The sequence below is a fragment of the Myotis yumanensis genome, unplaced genomic scaffold (assembly GCF_028538775.1).
Source record: "Myotis yumanensis isolate MYYU_CA2020_CCGP unplaced genomic scaffold, mMyoYum1.0.hap1 SCAF_14, whole genome shotgun sequence".
Taxonomy (NCBI): Eukaryota; Metazoa; Chordata; class Mammalia; order Chiroptera; family Vespertilionidae; genus Myotis; species Myotis yumanensis.
In genome coordinates this window covers 10,191,692-10,208,209 of record NW_027223765.1, presented here as the reverse complement: position 1 = coordinate 10,208,209, position 16,518 = coordinate 10,191,692, and the positions used below count along the sequence as shown (strand labels likewise).

General features: G+C 47.0%; 1 protein-coding gene across 1 annotated transcript in view; it reads left to right on the top strand.

Moving 5' to 3' along the window:
* MLH1 (mutL homolog 1) overlaps positions 1-16,518 on the top strand; it is a 33,953-nt gene that overhangs the window by 6,060 nt on the left and 11,375 nt on the right. Inside the window, exons 5-13 of the mRNA XM_070391726.1 lie at positions 109-181; positions 1,208-1,299; positions 2,922-2,964; positions 3,103-3,191; positions 5,339-5,451; positions 7,317-7,410; positions 8,497-8,650; positions 10,307-10,668; positions 12,563-12,711. Coding sequence (XP_070247827.1) covers positions 109-181; positions 1,208-1,299; positions 2,922-2,964; positions 3,103-3,191; positions 5,339-5,451; positions 7,317-7,410; positions 8,497-8,650; positions 10,307-10,668; positions 12,563-12,711 — 1,169 coding nt within the window. The remainder of the gene's footprint in view (positions 1-108; positions 182-1,207; positions 1,300-2,921; positions 2,965-3,102; positions 3,192-5,338; positions 5,452-7,316; positions 7,411-8,496; positions 8,651-10,306; positions 10,669-12,562; positions 12,712-16,518) is intronic.

The window sequence follows — 16,518 nt, the reverse complement described above, 5'->3', positions numbered from 1 at the left end:
TATATTTTAATGTGTCATTGACATAATGTTCTTTTTTTATCCGTTGGATAAGTAAGTATCTCTTCTGTTTCTATTGGATGTTTATAATCTGTTTTATTTTCTGATTAGAGCAAGTTACTCCGATGGAAAGCTGAAAGCTCCTCCTAAGCCATGTGCAGGCAATCAGGGGACCCAGATCACGGTGAGAATGGGACACGGGAGGGGGATTGTTGGAAAAGAATTCATATAAATATTGAAATAAAATTGTCTCTGAACTTTCTAAATAACAGCAAAATGAATCTCTGCTAGTTAATAGAGACCCCAGGATATCACCCTCTACACAAGATCAATGATTACTGGCTTTTGTCCACCCCCTCATCTTTTTTAAGCTGGGAGCTTCTTTTCTTGAGATGGCAGGGCAGTTGGCATTGGAAGAACCTTGAGCTTGGCTCCAGAAGGGGTCAGAGTCCCAGCCTTGCCTTCAGTGGTTGTGTGTCCACAGTCACGTCACTTACTGTCCCTTCACCTCACTTTTCTCATCTAGCCGGTGGAGTAAAGAATACCGGTCCACTCAGAGGGAGTTGGAGTAATTTGAGTGTGTCATCAGGAGAAAGTCCATGATGCTGCCCTATTTCTATGATACCACATGTGGTCTCTTCCCATTCTGTGGTTCTATAAGCATCCCACTGCCATGCATCCCACCTCTCCGCCTCCAGCCCCAGCTAGAGCACAGCTCCCTGGAGACGCCACGTCCTGGGCTCGATGAGGCAGGAGGCAGAGTGAACTGTGCTTCCAAGTTCGTGTTAACAGGGATTCACTGTCAGGTGACTGCGCTGTGATTTCTAAGAACCCCAAATGAGCTCAGAGATGATATAATTATTCTTAGTTCGAAAATGTTTGAATGCCGTGTGATATTATAATTATCTGTAAATTTATGTTTGCCCCAGTAAATCTTGTGCTATTCTGGGCAGGTCTGTGCATTATTTGTCTTCATATTCCAAGTACAAAGCAAAGAGCCTGACTTAGAGCTAAGCCCCAGTACCTGTTTGAGAACTCAGCAAGTGAAAGTGGGAGGCAGGAAAATAATGCCTAATTTCCTTTGTTAAGGCTGCCCCGGGCTGTCGGTAAATAGTTGAATTCTCTGCCTTAACACCCAGCTGTAGGTGGACTGCTTGGTTCTTTATGTCCACATCTACGAATTTACAAGAAAGCTCAATCTTCTGTTCAGGTGGAGGACCTTTTTTACAACATTTCCACCAGGAGGAAAGCTTTAAAAAATCCAAGTGAAGAGTATGGGAAGATTCTGGAAGTTGTTGGCAGGTACAGTTCAGTCTCTGAGATCTCACCAGTGGGCCGGGCTCCCGGGCTTGTGAACTGAAGACAGCTGCTGGTCTGGGACACAGCCGTCCTGGCTGCAGAACGTTGCAGGCCCAGGCTTAGTCACTAATTCTGGCTTTTCTCTCACGTCCCCAGGAGAGAGCAGTTGGTGTCTGTATCAGTGGGGGTTCTTAGGTGACAAGCAAAACAGACTGACTGGCTAACTGGAGCCCAGAATAAATTTATTGGAGGCTGGGAGTGACTCACCCAGGGGGAGAAGCGTGGCCAGCTGCTGCCTGGGGAGGACAAGAACCAGGGTGGCTTCGGCCATCTCATGTCGTGACCCTGTTTCAGTTGCTTTCATTCTGTTCTTGGTTCTGCTCAGAGGTCTCTTTCCCGGGAGGGCATCTGGTTGGCATAGCCTGGGTCCCCCGTCATGTCCCACGTCCCTGGGGAGAAGGTTTCCTGACTGGCAGTCTGAGGCTGGGGAAGAGGTAATTTCCCACAGGGAGACTAGGGACTGTTAACGGAAGAAGGTGAAGGGATTCCAGGCAAGAGAAACAGCGTGACGATAGACTTAATCTGCTGGCACAGTGGCTCCAGCATGGGCTGCTGAGTCTGCGTTTCCTTGGGTTATAACAGACACGTTAACTACTTTGCAGTATTTCTGAAAAATCAAAAATGAATAAAACATTTGCCCCTAATGAAGTGGAATGGACCCAGACATCAAGGTTCTTTACTATTCCCTGGAATTGTATAAGTCAGTGTCAGAATATTATCTCCTGGAAGTAAAGGAGCTCTAGTGGGTGCTTAGGGTCCAAGGTGTGGTAGAGATAATTATCCGTTGTTATTGAATTAGTGCATTTTATTAGACACAGCCCTTCGTGGGGCAGGTGGGGGAGGAGTGATGACTAATGGCTGGGAGGAGAGGCTGGAAGACACTGGCTTAGGACGTCAGGTTGGGGAAGATGCTGGTGAGGAGCGGTGTAATGGGAGGCTCTGAGCGAGAATAAAAGAGTGCAGGGCTGCCCTAACCGGTTTGGCTCAGTGGATAGAGCATCAGAGCATCGGCCTGCGGACTGAGGGGTCCCAGGTTCGATTCCGGTCAAGGGCATGTACCTTGGTTGCGGGCCCATCCCCAGTGGGGAGTGTGCAGGAGGCGGCTAATCCATGTTTCTCTCTCATTGATGTTTCTAACTCTCTATCCCTCTCCCTTCCTCTCTGTAAAAAATCAATAAAATATATTAAAAAAAAAAAAAGAGTGCAGGGCTGTTAAGCTGAGTTCTCAAGCTGTCCTTGAGGCAACCCAGACCTTTTGAGTTTGTGAGAATAAACTAGGCGAGGAGGAAATTGTACTCAGATAGCCCTGGATCTGGTCAGCAGCCTAGAAATGTAGAGTGGAACCCTGTCTTCTGTTGCATCAGCCACATTTAGCACTGCTAGCTCCGTGAAGGGTCTGCTGGCTTATTGTCCTGTGGCTAAAATAGGACACATGAAGATGTTTCCGTTTGTGTCTGTCTTTGTTTACATCACTGACTCCACCAATGTATGTAACTGAAAGGGGGCTCTGACATGCCTGGTGCACTTGGCCACTCTGCTTACTGTTTTGTTTTTCTCCTTGCCAGGTATTCAATACACAATTCAGGCATCAGTTTCTCAGTTAAAAAAGTAAGTTCTTATTTCATAGGCGATAGTTACGTATTATACAGGGAAAATGGCTTTTTATAGTTTGCCGGTGGAGGTGGGGTTACGCTGTTGCCATCACAGCTGGGAGACAGTCAGTCACATATATCGTCTGTTTCCCAGCAAGGTGAGACCGTGGCCGACGTGAGGACACTGCCCAATGCCACCACCGTGGACAATATTCGCTCCATCTTTGGAAATGCCGTTAGCCGGTATGTGAGAACTTACATTGTAAAAACATCCTCGGCATTTCATCACATTATTGTGGATAAGATAGCACCTGCCTTAAGAGTTTGCTGTAATCAAATACATTGAGTCAAATGTTCAGGCTTCACATTGGTTAACAGAGTTGTGATTTCATGTAACCAACACTCCTGGGAGCGGTTGTCTCTTAGATGGCTTGTGTAAAATCAGTGTGTTCCTCCGAGGTCTCTGTCTTCAAAACAGAGTGTAGTAGGGTTCTTTTATCCTCCAGTGCTCCCTCTTTTCCTTGTATTTTCATTACCATCCCTTTAGGATTGATTATCACTCAACATTGACTCATTGCCTCCATCTCCCAGGCTTTGTGCCAGAAGTTGAGGGTGTAAAGACGAGTAAAATATTCCCCACCCTTGAGCACTCCCTCTCTGGTGGCAAGCACGTCTGTCAGTGTCTCCCCATCTTCACTGTCAAGGAAAGCCTCGGAGGGAATTGCCTGCATTACAGAGTCCTGATAGCCATCCCCTCGGCCACCGTTTCCACCACCACCCAAACCACCGTGTCTGTCACACATACCCAGCCAGCATCCCAGGAATGTACAAAGTCCAAATGCCAGTGTCGTAATCTGAGCGGAAAAATCCCAGCATCCTTCTCTCTCTATGCCAAGTGTGCCTCAGGTGCTAGGGACACAGAGATGAAGGAGACAGCCTCTGACTCCCCTTTTTCCAACAATTGTAAAAGCAGCAGCAGGAGTCACAGAACCCCGTTTTCCACTTCGAAGGACCAATTACTCACTCTTGGAGCAAAACCAAATTTCTAACTAGGGAGCAGTCAATTTACTTTTAATTACCTTTTTCTTACTAATTACGTGGTAATGAATTAATTGTTTTAAAGTTTGTGCTCCCAGAGCTAAAAGTAATCTAGTGTACTTTTCAGTGAGAGTGTACTTTCTGGTGAAACTTTTTAGAGCTCCTTGACCAACGAGAAGCCTCAGTGTTCGTTGTTAGGACATTGCTGGCACCTTAAGAGATGAGAACTCCCACAGAGCAGCGGTTCCCAAAGCGTGTCTCCAGGACACCAGCCTCTAGAGACGTTTTGGGAAGAAAGGGTTTGTGGGTTCGCTGTGCGTGGGAAACGCTGCCAGCTCTACCCTGTACTCAGACCCAGAGCACACGTGACTGCCCTGCGTGGAAGCTTCCACAATAGCCAGCCCTGCTCATTGCGTGTCTGCCGTTGGCTGGGTGCTGCACTGTATGCTAGAGATACATAGGAGGGAATAGAGCAGAAATGACACCTGCCCTCAGAGGACTCATCGTCTCATTGGAAAGACACACAAAATAACTATGCCATTCATTAGTGATTGTGCTAGATCAGGGGTCCTCAGACTACGGCCCACAGGCCACATGCAAATACAAATATTGTATTTGTTCCCGTTTTGTTTTTTTACTTCAAAATAAGATATGTGCAGTGTGCATAGGAATTTGTTCATAGTTTTTTTTTAAACTATAGTCCGGCCCTCCAACGGTCTGAGGGACAGTGAACTGGCCCCCTGTTTAAAAAGTTTGAGGACCCCTGTGCTACATGCTGCAAAGGATATACGGCACAGTGGGAGACACTCTAGGGGGCATGGAGGGAGGTAGTCAGAGAAGGCTCTTTGAGGAAGTAATCCCAGAGATGCAAGGAGGAGCTAATGAGCTGACAATAGAAGTTTTCCAGGCAGAGGGACCGCACTTAGGAAGGCGTCCCCTCACCCCCATCCCTACCCCCACCCCCAACCCCACCCCGGGCCAAAAAATGAGTGTGGCTTGTGTGAGGACACCACACCGGAGCCCCATGTGATTCAGTATAGAAAGGGATTCAGCAGAGACCAGTTCTTTAAGAATCTCATCTTTGGGATGTAGTTACTAAGATAAATAAGTTTCAGCATATGTCCTGTCCCAGCAACTAGAGCAGTGCTTGCGGACAGCGGAAGTGCTTGAAAACACGGACAGGTGGACTGATGGGTGGACTGAGGTTCCAGAGAACCTCAGCAAACCAAGTCACGGTCCTCATTTGGTAGTTTGTTTATGGGAACAAGCCCTGATTTTTCCAGTTCACATTTTTATAATGTTTGAACTTTCTGATGTGTTCAAAAGCCTCACAATTTCTCTTTTCCCACCAGAGAATTGATAGAAGTTGGGTGTGAGGATAAAACACTCGCCTTCAAAATGAAAGGCTACATATCCAATGCCAACTACTCGGTGAAGAAGTGCATCTTCTTACTCTTCATCAACCGTAAGTGCAAAAGAACAAGTAGGGAGATGAGTCCACGGGAGTTCAGGGACCATGGGAAACTCCTGACCCACGGGTCTGATGACACAGGAACACGTGGTGCTGAAATGGGGTTTGGTTAGAAGTGTTTATAATTAATTTCTGGTCTAAGTCTGCTCAGCCCTCTGAGATGTGCCCAGGAGAGGGCACAGCAGGCCCCGCGAGCCAGTGCACCTTCGTCACCTGCTGGCATCGGAGCCTTTCCAAGCAGGCCCTAGGCAGCTCTATGATCTCTCCTTAGATGGAGGGCCACTGCTGGAACTTGCACAGCAGGGCATAGGGGTAGGCAATGTTAGTAAAGAAATTGAGTGCTAAGCCCCTGAGATCTTTCTTTTTAAAGAATGAGAATTCTTTATAATATAAAGCACAGAACTAAAAATCAGAGAGAAAATTAACTAAGGGAATTTGGAGTTTCCCAGATTCCTTCCCCTCTTTATCTCTCTGCTGACGTAGTGTTTACATGATTGCTGCCTGTGAAGCCAATATCAGTGTGCATTCTGCCTCTTGTAACCTAATTGCATGTTACATGGTTTTGAGAAACGGTGACAGGGCAATAGCAAGTAATCCCAAACACGGCCTCATTCCAGAAACAAGATGCATCTTTCCATGTGTTCAGTTCTTCCCATTTTTATCCCATAGGTCCTTTACCTTTAGCGTTTGAAGCAATTCATAACTATTTTATAATTTTTGTTTTCTTTGCTTGCTACTGGAAATGGCATAACACCCCCTTCCATTTATAGTGATAACCAGCTATGAATGTCCTCAGTAATACATGACAGCAGTTGTTCAAAACAATATAGAAACAGTAAGGAGAGAGCCAGTGTTTTATAGCCACATTCTGTTAAGCTTATTTGTATTTGGCAGGGTCTTTTCCAGCTTCGTTGGGAGGGACGTAAGCTAGAAGGACTTCTAACAAAGCTTGCTTTCACCAAGGCTCAGAAAATGTTTTCATTTGTTGTTTCCTGACCATGAAGAGTAACTGCTTTGTAACATATGGTTAGCTACCGAACAGACAAGCAAAGGTCCCTGTGAGTGCCATCTGAGTATGTCACGTCCATGCTTCCGGTGGGCTGTTTACCACACAGGCTCTGCGTAACATTAGCTAATCTGGTCTTGCAGCCAAGTTCCCGATAGCAGAGAGGGGTCAGGCTCTTATTCGGTTGTCTCACACGCTAGGCTCGCTCAGTTGGCAGGGACAAAGAACACTGTGGCAGGTCTCAAGTTCAGAAGGCTCCACAGAGGGACTCCAGCTGTCCCCTGTCAGTGCCCACACCTGCTCCAGCCTGGGATACAGCACAGTGAGGTTATTGAGGGGGAAGTCGTGAGCACCCAGAGAAGAATTCTTCCCTGATAAAATCAGGCCACTCTTCTGATTGGAATTAAATTGACCACTTGCACACACAGCTCTCTAGTAGTGCTGGTGTGGGGAGGCAAGGGGGTGGGGGAGTTTTTTTACCAGCCCACTGTCTCCCAGCACGTGGCACATGTGACCAGTAGCCAGTGTGTATTGGCAGGATGAGAAGTCTGAGAGCTGATGTTAGACTACCCACTGCTGGCAAGGGCAAGGGCAGTCCGCGTGGCTAACTGAAGGGAGGGAAGTGGGCAGGCAGGACTTACTGCTACTTGGCGAGAGGAGGGACGCCCAGGCCCATTGTGAGATGTGGGGAAGGAGCCACAGGGAAAGGGGGCGCTTCCTTCTGGGAGTCTGATGTGGGAGTCCCCCCAGAGGTGGCCTTCCTGAGGTGATCTCATGGCATGGCGTGACTGTTCACCTGTCACCTCACCCAGCAGGACGGTTGTGAGCTGCTTCCTTCCCTTTTATTTTTTAGATCGTCTGGTAGAGTCAACTTCCTTAAAAAAAGCCATTGAAACGGTGTATGCAGCATATTTACCCAAGAACACACACCCGTTCCTGTACCTCAGGTAATGTAGCACCAAACTGCCCGCCCACGAGGCATAAGAAACAGAATTCCATCGTGCTGTCCTCTTTGAAACAGATGGCTTGCCAACAGCTGCTGGGAGTGAACCCCAAGCCCCACCAGCAAAGGGTGTTCTGTCCCTTCTCACAGTGCAGGGCACCGTTCTCTTTCATTTGTTCACTCCCGTAGCAGAATCTCCCTGAGAGCCACCCAGGTGCCAGGTGCTGTGTTGGTAAAACAAACATGAGCTTGCCTCCTGAACCAGGCAGAAGTTGCCCCTAACCTGGCAGAGAAACCCCTTCCGCCTCCTGCGGCCCTCCAGTGCCCCCTACTGACAAAGGTTCACATTGCAGAGCTCCATTATCACAGAGCAAGCAATGAAAGATGGATTTGGAGCTGAGGCATAAGTTGATGATAGCTTGCATATCCTCTCAACTGATTTTTTTTTTAGAGAGTAAGGGGGAGAGAGAGAGAGAGAAACATTGATGTGAGAGAGAAACATCGTTCGGTTGCCTTCCCTATGCACCCCAACTGGGGATTGAACCCACAACCTGGAATTGCCCTGACCAGGAATTGAACTGGCAACCCTTCCGTGCACCGACCAGGGCTAAACGGACTTGTATTACATTTTAGTGATAGAACGTTTTCTCACATATATTCTTGTTTTGATCTTCACGTAATACCAACTAAAAGTAGGAGACAGGATCATGTTTACAGATGAGAAAACCGACTCAGAGAAGTTAAGTGACTTGCCTCAGGTCACATAATAAAAAATTCCACTAGTTCTGGAATGATAACAACAGCTGACATATAATAAATGTGCCAGTTACATGTAAAGTGCTTTATATGAAATTAATCTCCACTTCACAAATGAAGAAACTGAGGTAAAGAAAGATGATGTAACTTACCCAAAGCTACACAGTTTTTCGTAGTGGAGTCAGCTTTGAACCCAGGTCACTCAGACTTGACCCTGAAGTTTTGACCATTTTGTCATTGGGCCTCCCCACGGCTTGGCCACCACATGTACAATGTGTGAACCCCCGCCCCCAGTCCTCTACCTTGTGAGGTAATTGGTCTCTTTTTCTGCCAGCCTAGAAATCAGCCCACAGAATGTGGATGTCAACGTGCACCCCACGAAGCACGAGGTCCACTTCCTGCACGAGGACAGCATCCTGGAGCGGGTGCAGCAGCACGTGGAGAGCAAGCTCCTGGGCTCCAACTCCTCCAGGACCTACTTCACCCAGGCGAGCTGCTGCCACCTCTGTTTCTCTGGTTTCCTGTGGAATAGTGCACGTGTTGGATTGGCTGCTTCTTAGAGTCATTTAACTTGTTCTAATCCTCCATATTGCCTATGAAACGGAAACTCTAGAGGCATGATTATATTCAGAGTGAAAAACTTGTTTTGCAAGAATTCTTGGTAGAAGAGGCCATGCACTTCCTATCGCATCCCAGCAGGAGGCGCACACTGACTTGTTCTGTCATTTTGGTGATTCAGCTGGTGACAGTCTGATTCCTTCATTGTAAAGCTTCTCCCTAATGGTTTCCCCATCCTGGGTGGCCATAACCTGAATTCATTGCTTCATTAGGATTGCAAGATTGTGAATTTCTGATTTTATCATTTTTTCTGTTAATTTGAATTATTCTGTTAAGAAGAACTTTCCCTCATTTGTTAGAGCTATTTGGTTATCCTGAAATACAGTTCATACTAGAAAGTAGGATAAATCTGAATTCTATCCCTTTAATTATCATTTTGCAAAGTGTTCTAGTAATCTCCAATATGACATTTAATGACTTTTTTCTCCCTCTTTGTCTCTTCCTATTAATCAGTTATGGTCATTTCTCTCTCTGTTTTGTTAAAACATCCAAGAATATTTTTCCCATTGATTTTTAGAAAATGAAAGGGAGTTGGGGGTGCGGGGAGAGAGACATTGATGTGAGAGAGATGCATTGATTGGTTGCCTCTTACACATGCCTCAACTGAGGCCGGGGATCAAGCCTGCAACACAGATACATGCCCTTGACCAGGAATCAAACCAGCAACCCTTCAGTGCGTGGGCTGATGCTCTAATCACTGAGCCATGCAGGCCAGGGCTCATTTATCCTTTTGATGTTCAAATTATTTCATCTGAGACCAAGGGAAGCCCCTTCAAGCTGGTGGTGTTATCCTTTTGACACAGTTCCATTCGTCTTTGATGGCTTATTTGTTCCTGGCATGACAAGATATTCTAGGTTCTCTTTGTACTTTCCCAGACCATTTCTCCAAGGAGCTCTGATTTCTTTTAGTAGGGAATGGTATTTAGAGACTGTAATCTGGATCAGGGGTCCTCATTACTACTGGGTGGTCATTGCTTTGGGTCTTTCCAGTGGACAGAGCTAGGAAATATGTATATTTAAAAGTAACCAGAATGGTGGTTGCCAGGAGCTGGGGAGAGGGGAGAGGGGAGAATTTTAAGGGTAAAGGACACAGGGGATCAGTTTAGAAGGATAAAAATCTGAAGATGAATGGTGGTGATGGTCACACAACAGTGTGAATGGTTAATGCCACAGAACTATACACTTAAAAACGGTTAAGTGGTACATTTTGTGCTACGTATATTTTACCACAATAAAAAAATAAAATTCTCTTACAGCAGCAGCAAAAACCTTAAAATATTAGAACTTTTCACTGATATTTCCATTTTAAACCAATTTTAAGGCTATAAGGATTCGGTGAATTTTTTACTTTTATATTTGTATATCTTTATTTTTATACTTTAAACTTAGGTCTGATTTGCTTCTGTAATAATAATTCTATTATGATAACCATACCTGGTTTGAGCTTTTCCCCAGCACTGCTCCACTCTGGGACCTGGGCTTCTGAACTTTGGATTCTGAATCTTCTGTCTTCTCTTTTGTCACAGACTTTACTACCCAGTCTTGCTGGCCCCTCTGGGGAGGTGGTTAAATCCACAACAGGCGTGACACCCTTGTCTGCTTCTGGAAGTGGCGACAAAGTCTATGGCTACCAGATGGTCCGCACTGATTCCCGGGAGCAGAAGCTCGATGCCTTTCTGCAGCCTGCGAGCAAAGCCAGTCAGCCCCAGGCCATTGTCCCGGAGGACAGCACAGGCACCTCCAGGGCCGAGCAGCAAGATGAGGAAATGCCGGAACTCCCAGCTCCCAACGGGGCTGCCAAGAGTCAGAGCTCAGAGGGGATCGCGACAAAGGGGACTTCGGAAACATCAGAGAAGAGAGGGTCTCCTTCCATCCCGGACAACCCAAGGTATGGCCTTCAGGAAAAATGCAGCTTGCCTCCTTTGTTCTTAATAAAACTGCCTCTAACGTGGGCTGTTCATGAACCACTTGTCTCTTCTCTCCCCTCGGCCTCCGATGGGACAGTGCTGGGGCTTTGTCCGCTGTCTGCCTTTGACTATGTCTTGAGAGTCATCCATCATAGTGGCCTTTGAATTGTCTTAAATGTCCATGATCCCAAGCATTAGTTAAAAGCATCAGGAAAAAAATCAGACTTACCCTTTATTTTTAGTAATGACTTTTGATTAGGCCTCACAGCAGCAGTGGCTAGAGAGAAGCCTAATATACCTGGATGATTCTCTTTCATCCCCCTCAAACCCGCTTTCACTCCTTTCAGAGGAAACACACTTTCTCAGTCCAGGTCATGAGCCTCCCTGAAGCACGTGGCTGGTGGTGAGCGAGGGTAGAGAAGGCAGGACCAGGACTAATGACTGCCACTGCATTCTGAGCATTTCCAGTACAATCTGCAGCTTCTTGAAAGACATCACACTGAAGTCTGTGAGGTGGATATTCATTGTTCGTGTTCAGGTACTGAACCTGGAGCTCAGGGTCATCTGCCCAGGGCTGCACATTCACTGGGTGGCCGACCACCAAAGCTCTGGTACTAACTGGCCATTGGAACTTGGATAAGTTATTTAATTTCTGTTTGCTCATTTCTGAGTCAGTCTAGTGAGACAGTGTCTAAGGGTTTTTTCCCTGGGAATAATGAAGGATGCTAACTTTTTAAAAATATATATATTTTATTGATTTTTTTACAGAGAAGAAGGGAGAGGGATAGAAAGTTAGAAACATCGATAAGAGAAACATCGATCAGCTGCCTCCTGCACGCCCCCCACTGGGGATGTGCCCGCAACCAAGGTACATGCCCTTGACCAGAATCGAACCTGGGACCCTTCAGTCCGCAAGCTGACGCTCTATCCACTGAGCCAAACCGGTCAGGGCCAAGGATGCTAACTTTTATTGAGCACCCACTATGTGCCAGATACTTCACATACATTATCTCATGTCATGCTCTTAACAGCCCTGCCAGGGAAGTATTACATTTCTGTTTATTACTTGGGAAACTAATACCACAAGCTGTTTAACCACACAGCAAAGGAAATCTTTTAAAACCGGAAATCAGATTGTATTGTCCTCTGCTGAAAAGCAGTGGCTTCCTGTTGCACTTGGGATAAAACCCCTGCCCTCCCTCTGGCCCACCACTTCCCTCTCCCGCGTGGTGTCTGGCCACACTGCTCTGGTGCCGACCTGAGCTCACAGCTTCGCATCCCTGTGCTCTCACTGTTCCCTCGGCCAAGGAAGACTGGCTTCTTGTCAGTCAGATCTCAACTCAGATGTCGCCTCTTACCAGAGGCCGTCCTTGTCCATTTAATCTAAAGTCCTCTCTCTCTCACTTCCCCACCATTTTATGATTTTCCCTTGTTTTCTTTTCTTCATAGCATTTGTTGCTACTTAAAATGATTTCTTTTCCATTGCTGTTTGACTCCCACTAGAAAGCAAGGATCATGACGGCAGACCCTTGTCGGCCTTGTTCATGGCTGAATGTAGTCGGTATTATAACAGGTAAATGGAGCGCTGAACGAATGAGACTTGGGAAGGTCAGCTCACCTGCGGCTCTGCAGGGCCATGCTAGATTCCTGCCAAGTGCAGACCCGGGCTGGGCCCTGAGGGTTGGCAGAGAAGCAGCGGCGGCGAACAGACTGGCCTTGCTGGCCTGCCGCCGGGATCCCTCCCAGATGTGCAGAGCCAGCACAGAGAGGCTGCCCCCTTCTCCAAGACGCAGGACACCAACTGGGCTGATTTGTTATTATTTTGTTAATTTAGAAAGAACAGTAGTGATCTGCCAGTTCCTTGTCTCATTGCAGAAAAAGACATCGGGAAGGCTCCGATGTGGAAATGGTGGAAGATGAGTCCCGGAAGGAAATGACAGCAGCTTGCACCCCCCGGAGAAGGATCATTAACCTCACCAGTGTTCTGAGTCTCCGGGAAGAAATTAACGAGCGGGGACATGAGAGTACGTAAGTGCCATGTCGGTCGGGGTCTCAGAGGCCGGGAATGGCTAACGTTTAGTTTTTGGAAATACAGAGCGTATTCAGGTTAGATGGCCACTGCAGCGTCCCGAGCAGACCTCTGCCCTCCCTCCTGGAAGGCACCAAGTTCCACTCCTGTGGGCGCACTGGCGCGCTGTTGCTGCAAGTGGCAGGCTCTGAGGATCCTGGCTTCACCTCCTGCCACTCCCACTTCTGTGTGACCTGAGACTCATGACTTAACCTTCTGTAAAGAGATTAATCGTACCCTCCAAGATAATTGTATTGATTAGAGATGAAATGTCAGTAAAACACTTGTTGCAGAGTAAGGAATCAGTAGATATTTTTATATTCTGGAGACAAAGTCTCAGAAATAGCCTTCCAGAATGCCTGAGTGGACAGCTCCATTTTGGGCCCCATTACTTCAAAACTAACGTTATGGTTTTAGGAAATAAAAGGGGGCTAGTCACCTCCCAGGGATGAACTGACCAGGGGTTGAGGTGTGTAACAGCGACTTGCCCCTCACAGCACTGACCCCACTTGGTGAGTCAGTCAGTCATGCTCCAGGTGTGGACACCATTGCTCTGCCCTTGTGTCTACACGAGTGGGCATGGCTTTTCCATTTTTCATCTGCAACAGATTTCTTGATTAAAATAGTTAAATTTCAACAGTGCTATAAAATGTGTCTTAAACTATGACGACCGAAAGGAAATGGGTACCTTTCCCACTAATCCACAGTCTCCTGGAAGAGCTGTTCTGACTCAGTGGCCTCTGACATTTTCAGGTTTGAGTGAAGTCAGGATGGCCTCAATTTGCCTTTCTTATTTGCTCCCTCTTTTCGTAGCACTCGGGGCTTTTGTCTGCATGTGTCTCCAGTGCTGGGAGGGTAGGAACTTCCTGTGACTAAGGTCGTGCCAGTTGTGGAAGTAGCTGCCACGTGGCGTCTGGTTTTTGTTTCCATGAAGATTTGCTCTGGTTGCTCTTTCCCTGCTATTGGCTTCCCAGCTGGGAGCCCTTAAAGCTACTTTAAATAAGTCAGAAAGGTGGGCTGTTACTTGATGTATTTAGCAGTTTTCCTACGGGTAATTTTAATGGACTCCCTCAGGTCTGGAATTTGCAGTTTTCTTCAAGGGTTTGTATCTCTTGTGCAAAGCAGGCTGTTTAAAGTTCAATTTCAATAAATTTCTGAGTAGGTGCAAACTGTTTTCAGTGCAGGATAAAAACAACGTGCGTCGGGTTTGATGCGGTTCCGAGTCCATCGCTGAGGCTCAGATGATGAATCTGAATACTCTGAGATTGTGTATTCATACACGTCATCTCATGTAAGTCTAGAATAGTCTGGTGAGGGAAAGCCGGTTGACTTTGAGTTGAATGCTGTACAGGGGTTTCTCGGAAGCTCGGATTTGGTGAGCTATGGCCACTTGCCTTCATAGACCAATAGCCTGCTGCTCCCCCACAGGAGCTGTGCCCCTGCCCAGGAGAGACGCAGATACGTTTCCCTGTGCCGACATCCCGGTTGCACTTGTTTGCGTGGTTATTTCAGCTGTGTATGGCCTGTGCAGGGATCGCGTCTGTTGAGCTCACTGCCTCAGCCTTGGTGCCTGGCAGAGCCGGGCATGTGGACTCAGTAGGTGTTTGCCAAAGGAGTGAATGAATGACAGGAGCAGCCTGGGAGTGAAGCCTGACAGTTTTTATTCTGAAAGGATGTCCAAGTTGAACACACCATCAGGCGACTCTCTGGTGTCTGGTGGATTTACCCATTTCTGGTGGCACATTCCTCAAATGAGGTAAATTTTTGGCCCCGTATCCAGTCACATGTTCCACAGAATTGGGCTTATCTCAGGTTAGTAATGCCTGAACCTATTTATTGCTGGTTCCATCATTTCAGTCTGTAAATTAATGAGGACAAGGAGTGTCCTAGGTTATTTGCTATCATTTGAATGTGAAAGCGTGCTTAACATCTTATCCACAATTTTCTTTTCTTTTCTTGGTCTTTGGTGAACAGTCCTGGGTCTAGATGTACATACTCATATTGTCTGTCCCCGGGTGAGTTTCTCTGGTACATGAAATCAGCTCAGCAGACACTAGTCAAGTATCTTCTCAGTACAAAATGTGCCATGCCAAGGCTGAGGCAGGAAGGGAGCGGAATGAACCACGAGCCCTGCCATGAGTGCTGTGGGACTGCTCACGAGAACTGGCGGCAGCGGGAGGAAGAGGGAGACACTGTCGCAGCGCTAGGGGCCCAGCTGGGGGCTGCTGGGAGGGCCGCCGGGTGGGCTCAGAATGTGACTGATGTCGGGGGCTGCTGCCGCTGGTGCAGCCGCGTGGAGCTCCTGCCCTGCACAGCCCTCAGGAGCTGGAGGACTGGCCCCCTTCCCTGGGTTTGGCTTCACTTGCTGCTCCGGGAAGCATGCTGAGACCAAGGCCTCCATTGTGAACTCAGATGTGTGTTTGGCTTGGAAGCGTAGAAGGATTTTGTCCCGTTTGGCTGCTGGCAGAATGGCAGGGACATGCCCACAGGCTTCTGTGCTGGGGGTTTGGGGGGAAGAGTAAATGGAGGCCCTTCAGGTCCTGAGAAGAGGCTGTGAGGGGGTCCAGATAGCTTCATGGCACCCAGTTAGAAGAGCCCTGCCTGTCTTCCTGGTGGATTTGTGCCTGGCGGAAAGCAGCCTGCAAGCCTCGGGCTGGGGGCAGGCGCCGCCTCCGCGGCCTGCGTGCTGGCCAAGGCCTCCGTGACAGATGTGGGAACGCTCTGCTGCCTCCGTGCGCTGCACGCGCTCTCTCCTCCAATGCCTCAGCAGTCAGGGTTATTTGATGCTCTCCAGCTTTTAAAATAATCATTTTCTGCCCACGCAGAACATCCTGCAGAGACACTGAGTTGCCATTGGGAACAGAGGGGAACACTTATTCTAGAAATGAAAACAAGCTTTTTTTTTTTTTTTAATGGGGGAGCAGGGAGTGTTGCAGGACTTTGTATAACAATAGCTGTGGTGCCCAAGCTTTTAAAAAAGCAAAGTAAAAACGTGATGTACGGCTTCCTGCTGTTTCCACACCCTTGCCCTCTGGGCTCCAGCCCCTCTTCCTTCAGCCCCTTTATTCATTTATATATATATATATATATATATATATATATATATATATATAAAAAATACAAAATCATATTTATAAAATATAGGTAGGATCTACAGAAGAAAACAAATGAACACATGCTTAAAGAAACAGAACATTGCCATCACCTTTGAAGCTATTATGTCTTTCTTCCCTGTCCCATCCCTTGTCCTTCTCCCTTGGAGTAACCATGACCCTAAATTTTATTATTTTCTTTCTTTTTATTCTAGTTTATCACCCACTTTTGTAGCCCTAGAAAACTACTTTTATAAGTTTTAAACTTTATATAAACACTTATACTGTATTTTAATGATAGAAATATTTACACAGATGTTCCTAAAATTCATTCATGTTGTTATGTGTGCTGATTACTTTCTCTGTGTAATGGATTCCACTTCATGACTAAGCTGCATGTTTGTTCATTCATTAGAGGACTCACATGGCCTCGCCTTTGCCTCTCACACCCCATCCCCTTTTCCACTCCTGAGAGCACCCAGAACTTGGCCCACTGGTTGGGAAGCTCTGCTGCAGGGCATATACTTAGGAGAGTTACTGCTGGGTCATAAAATGACAGTGTTTTCCAAAGGGGTCGGATGAATGTACAGTCCCACCAACAATGTGAAGAAGTTGCATTTGCTCCACTTTTCCTCCAGTGTCCGATCTGGTATCTGATGGTGGTTTTTATT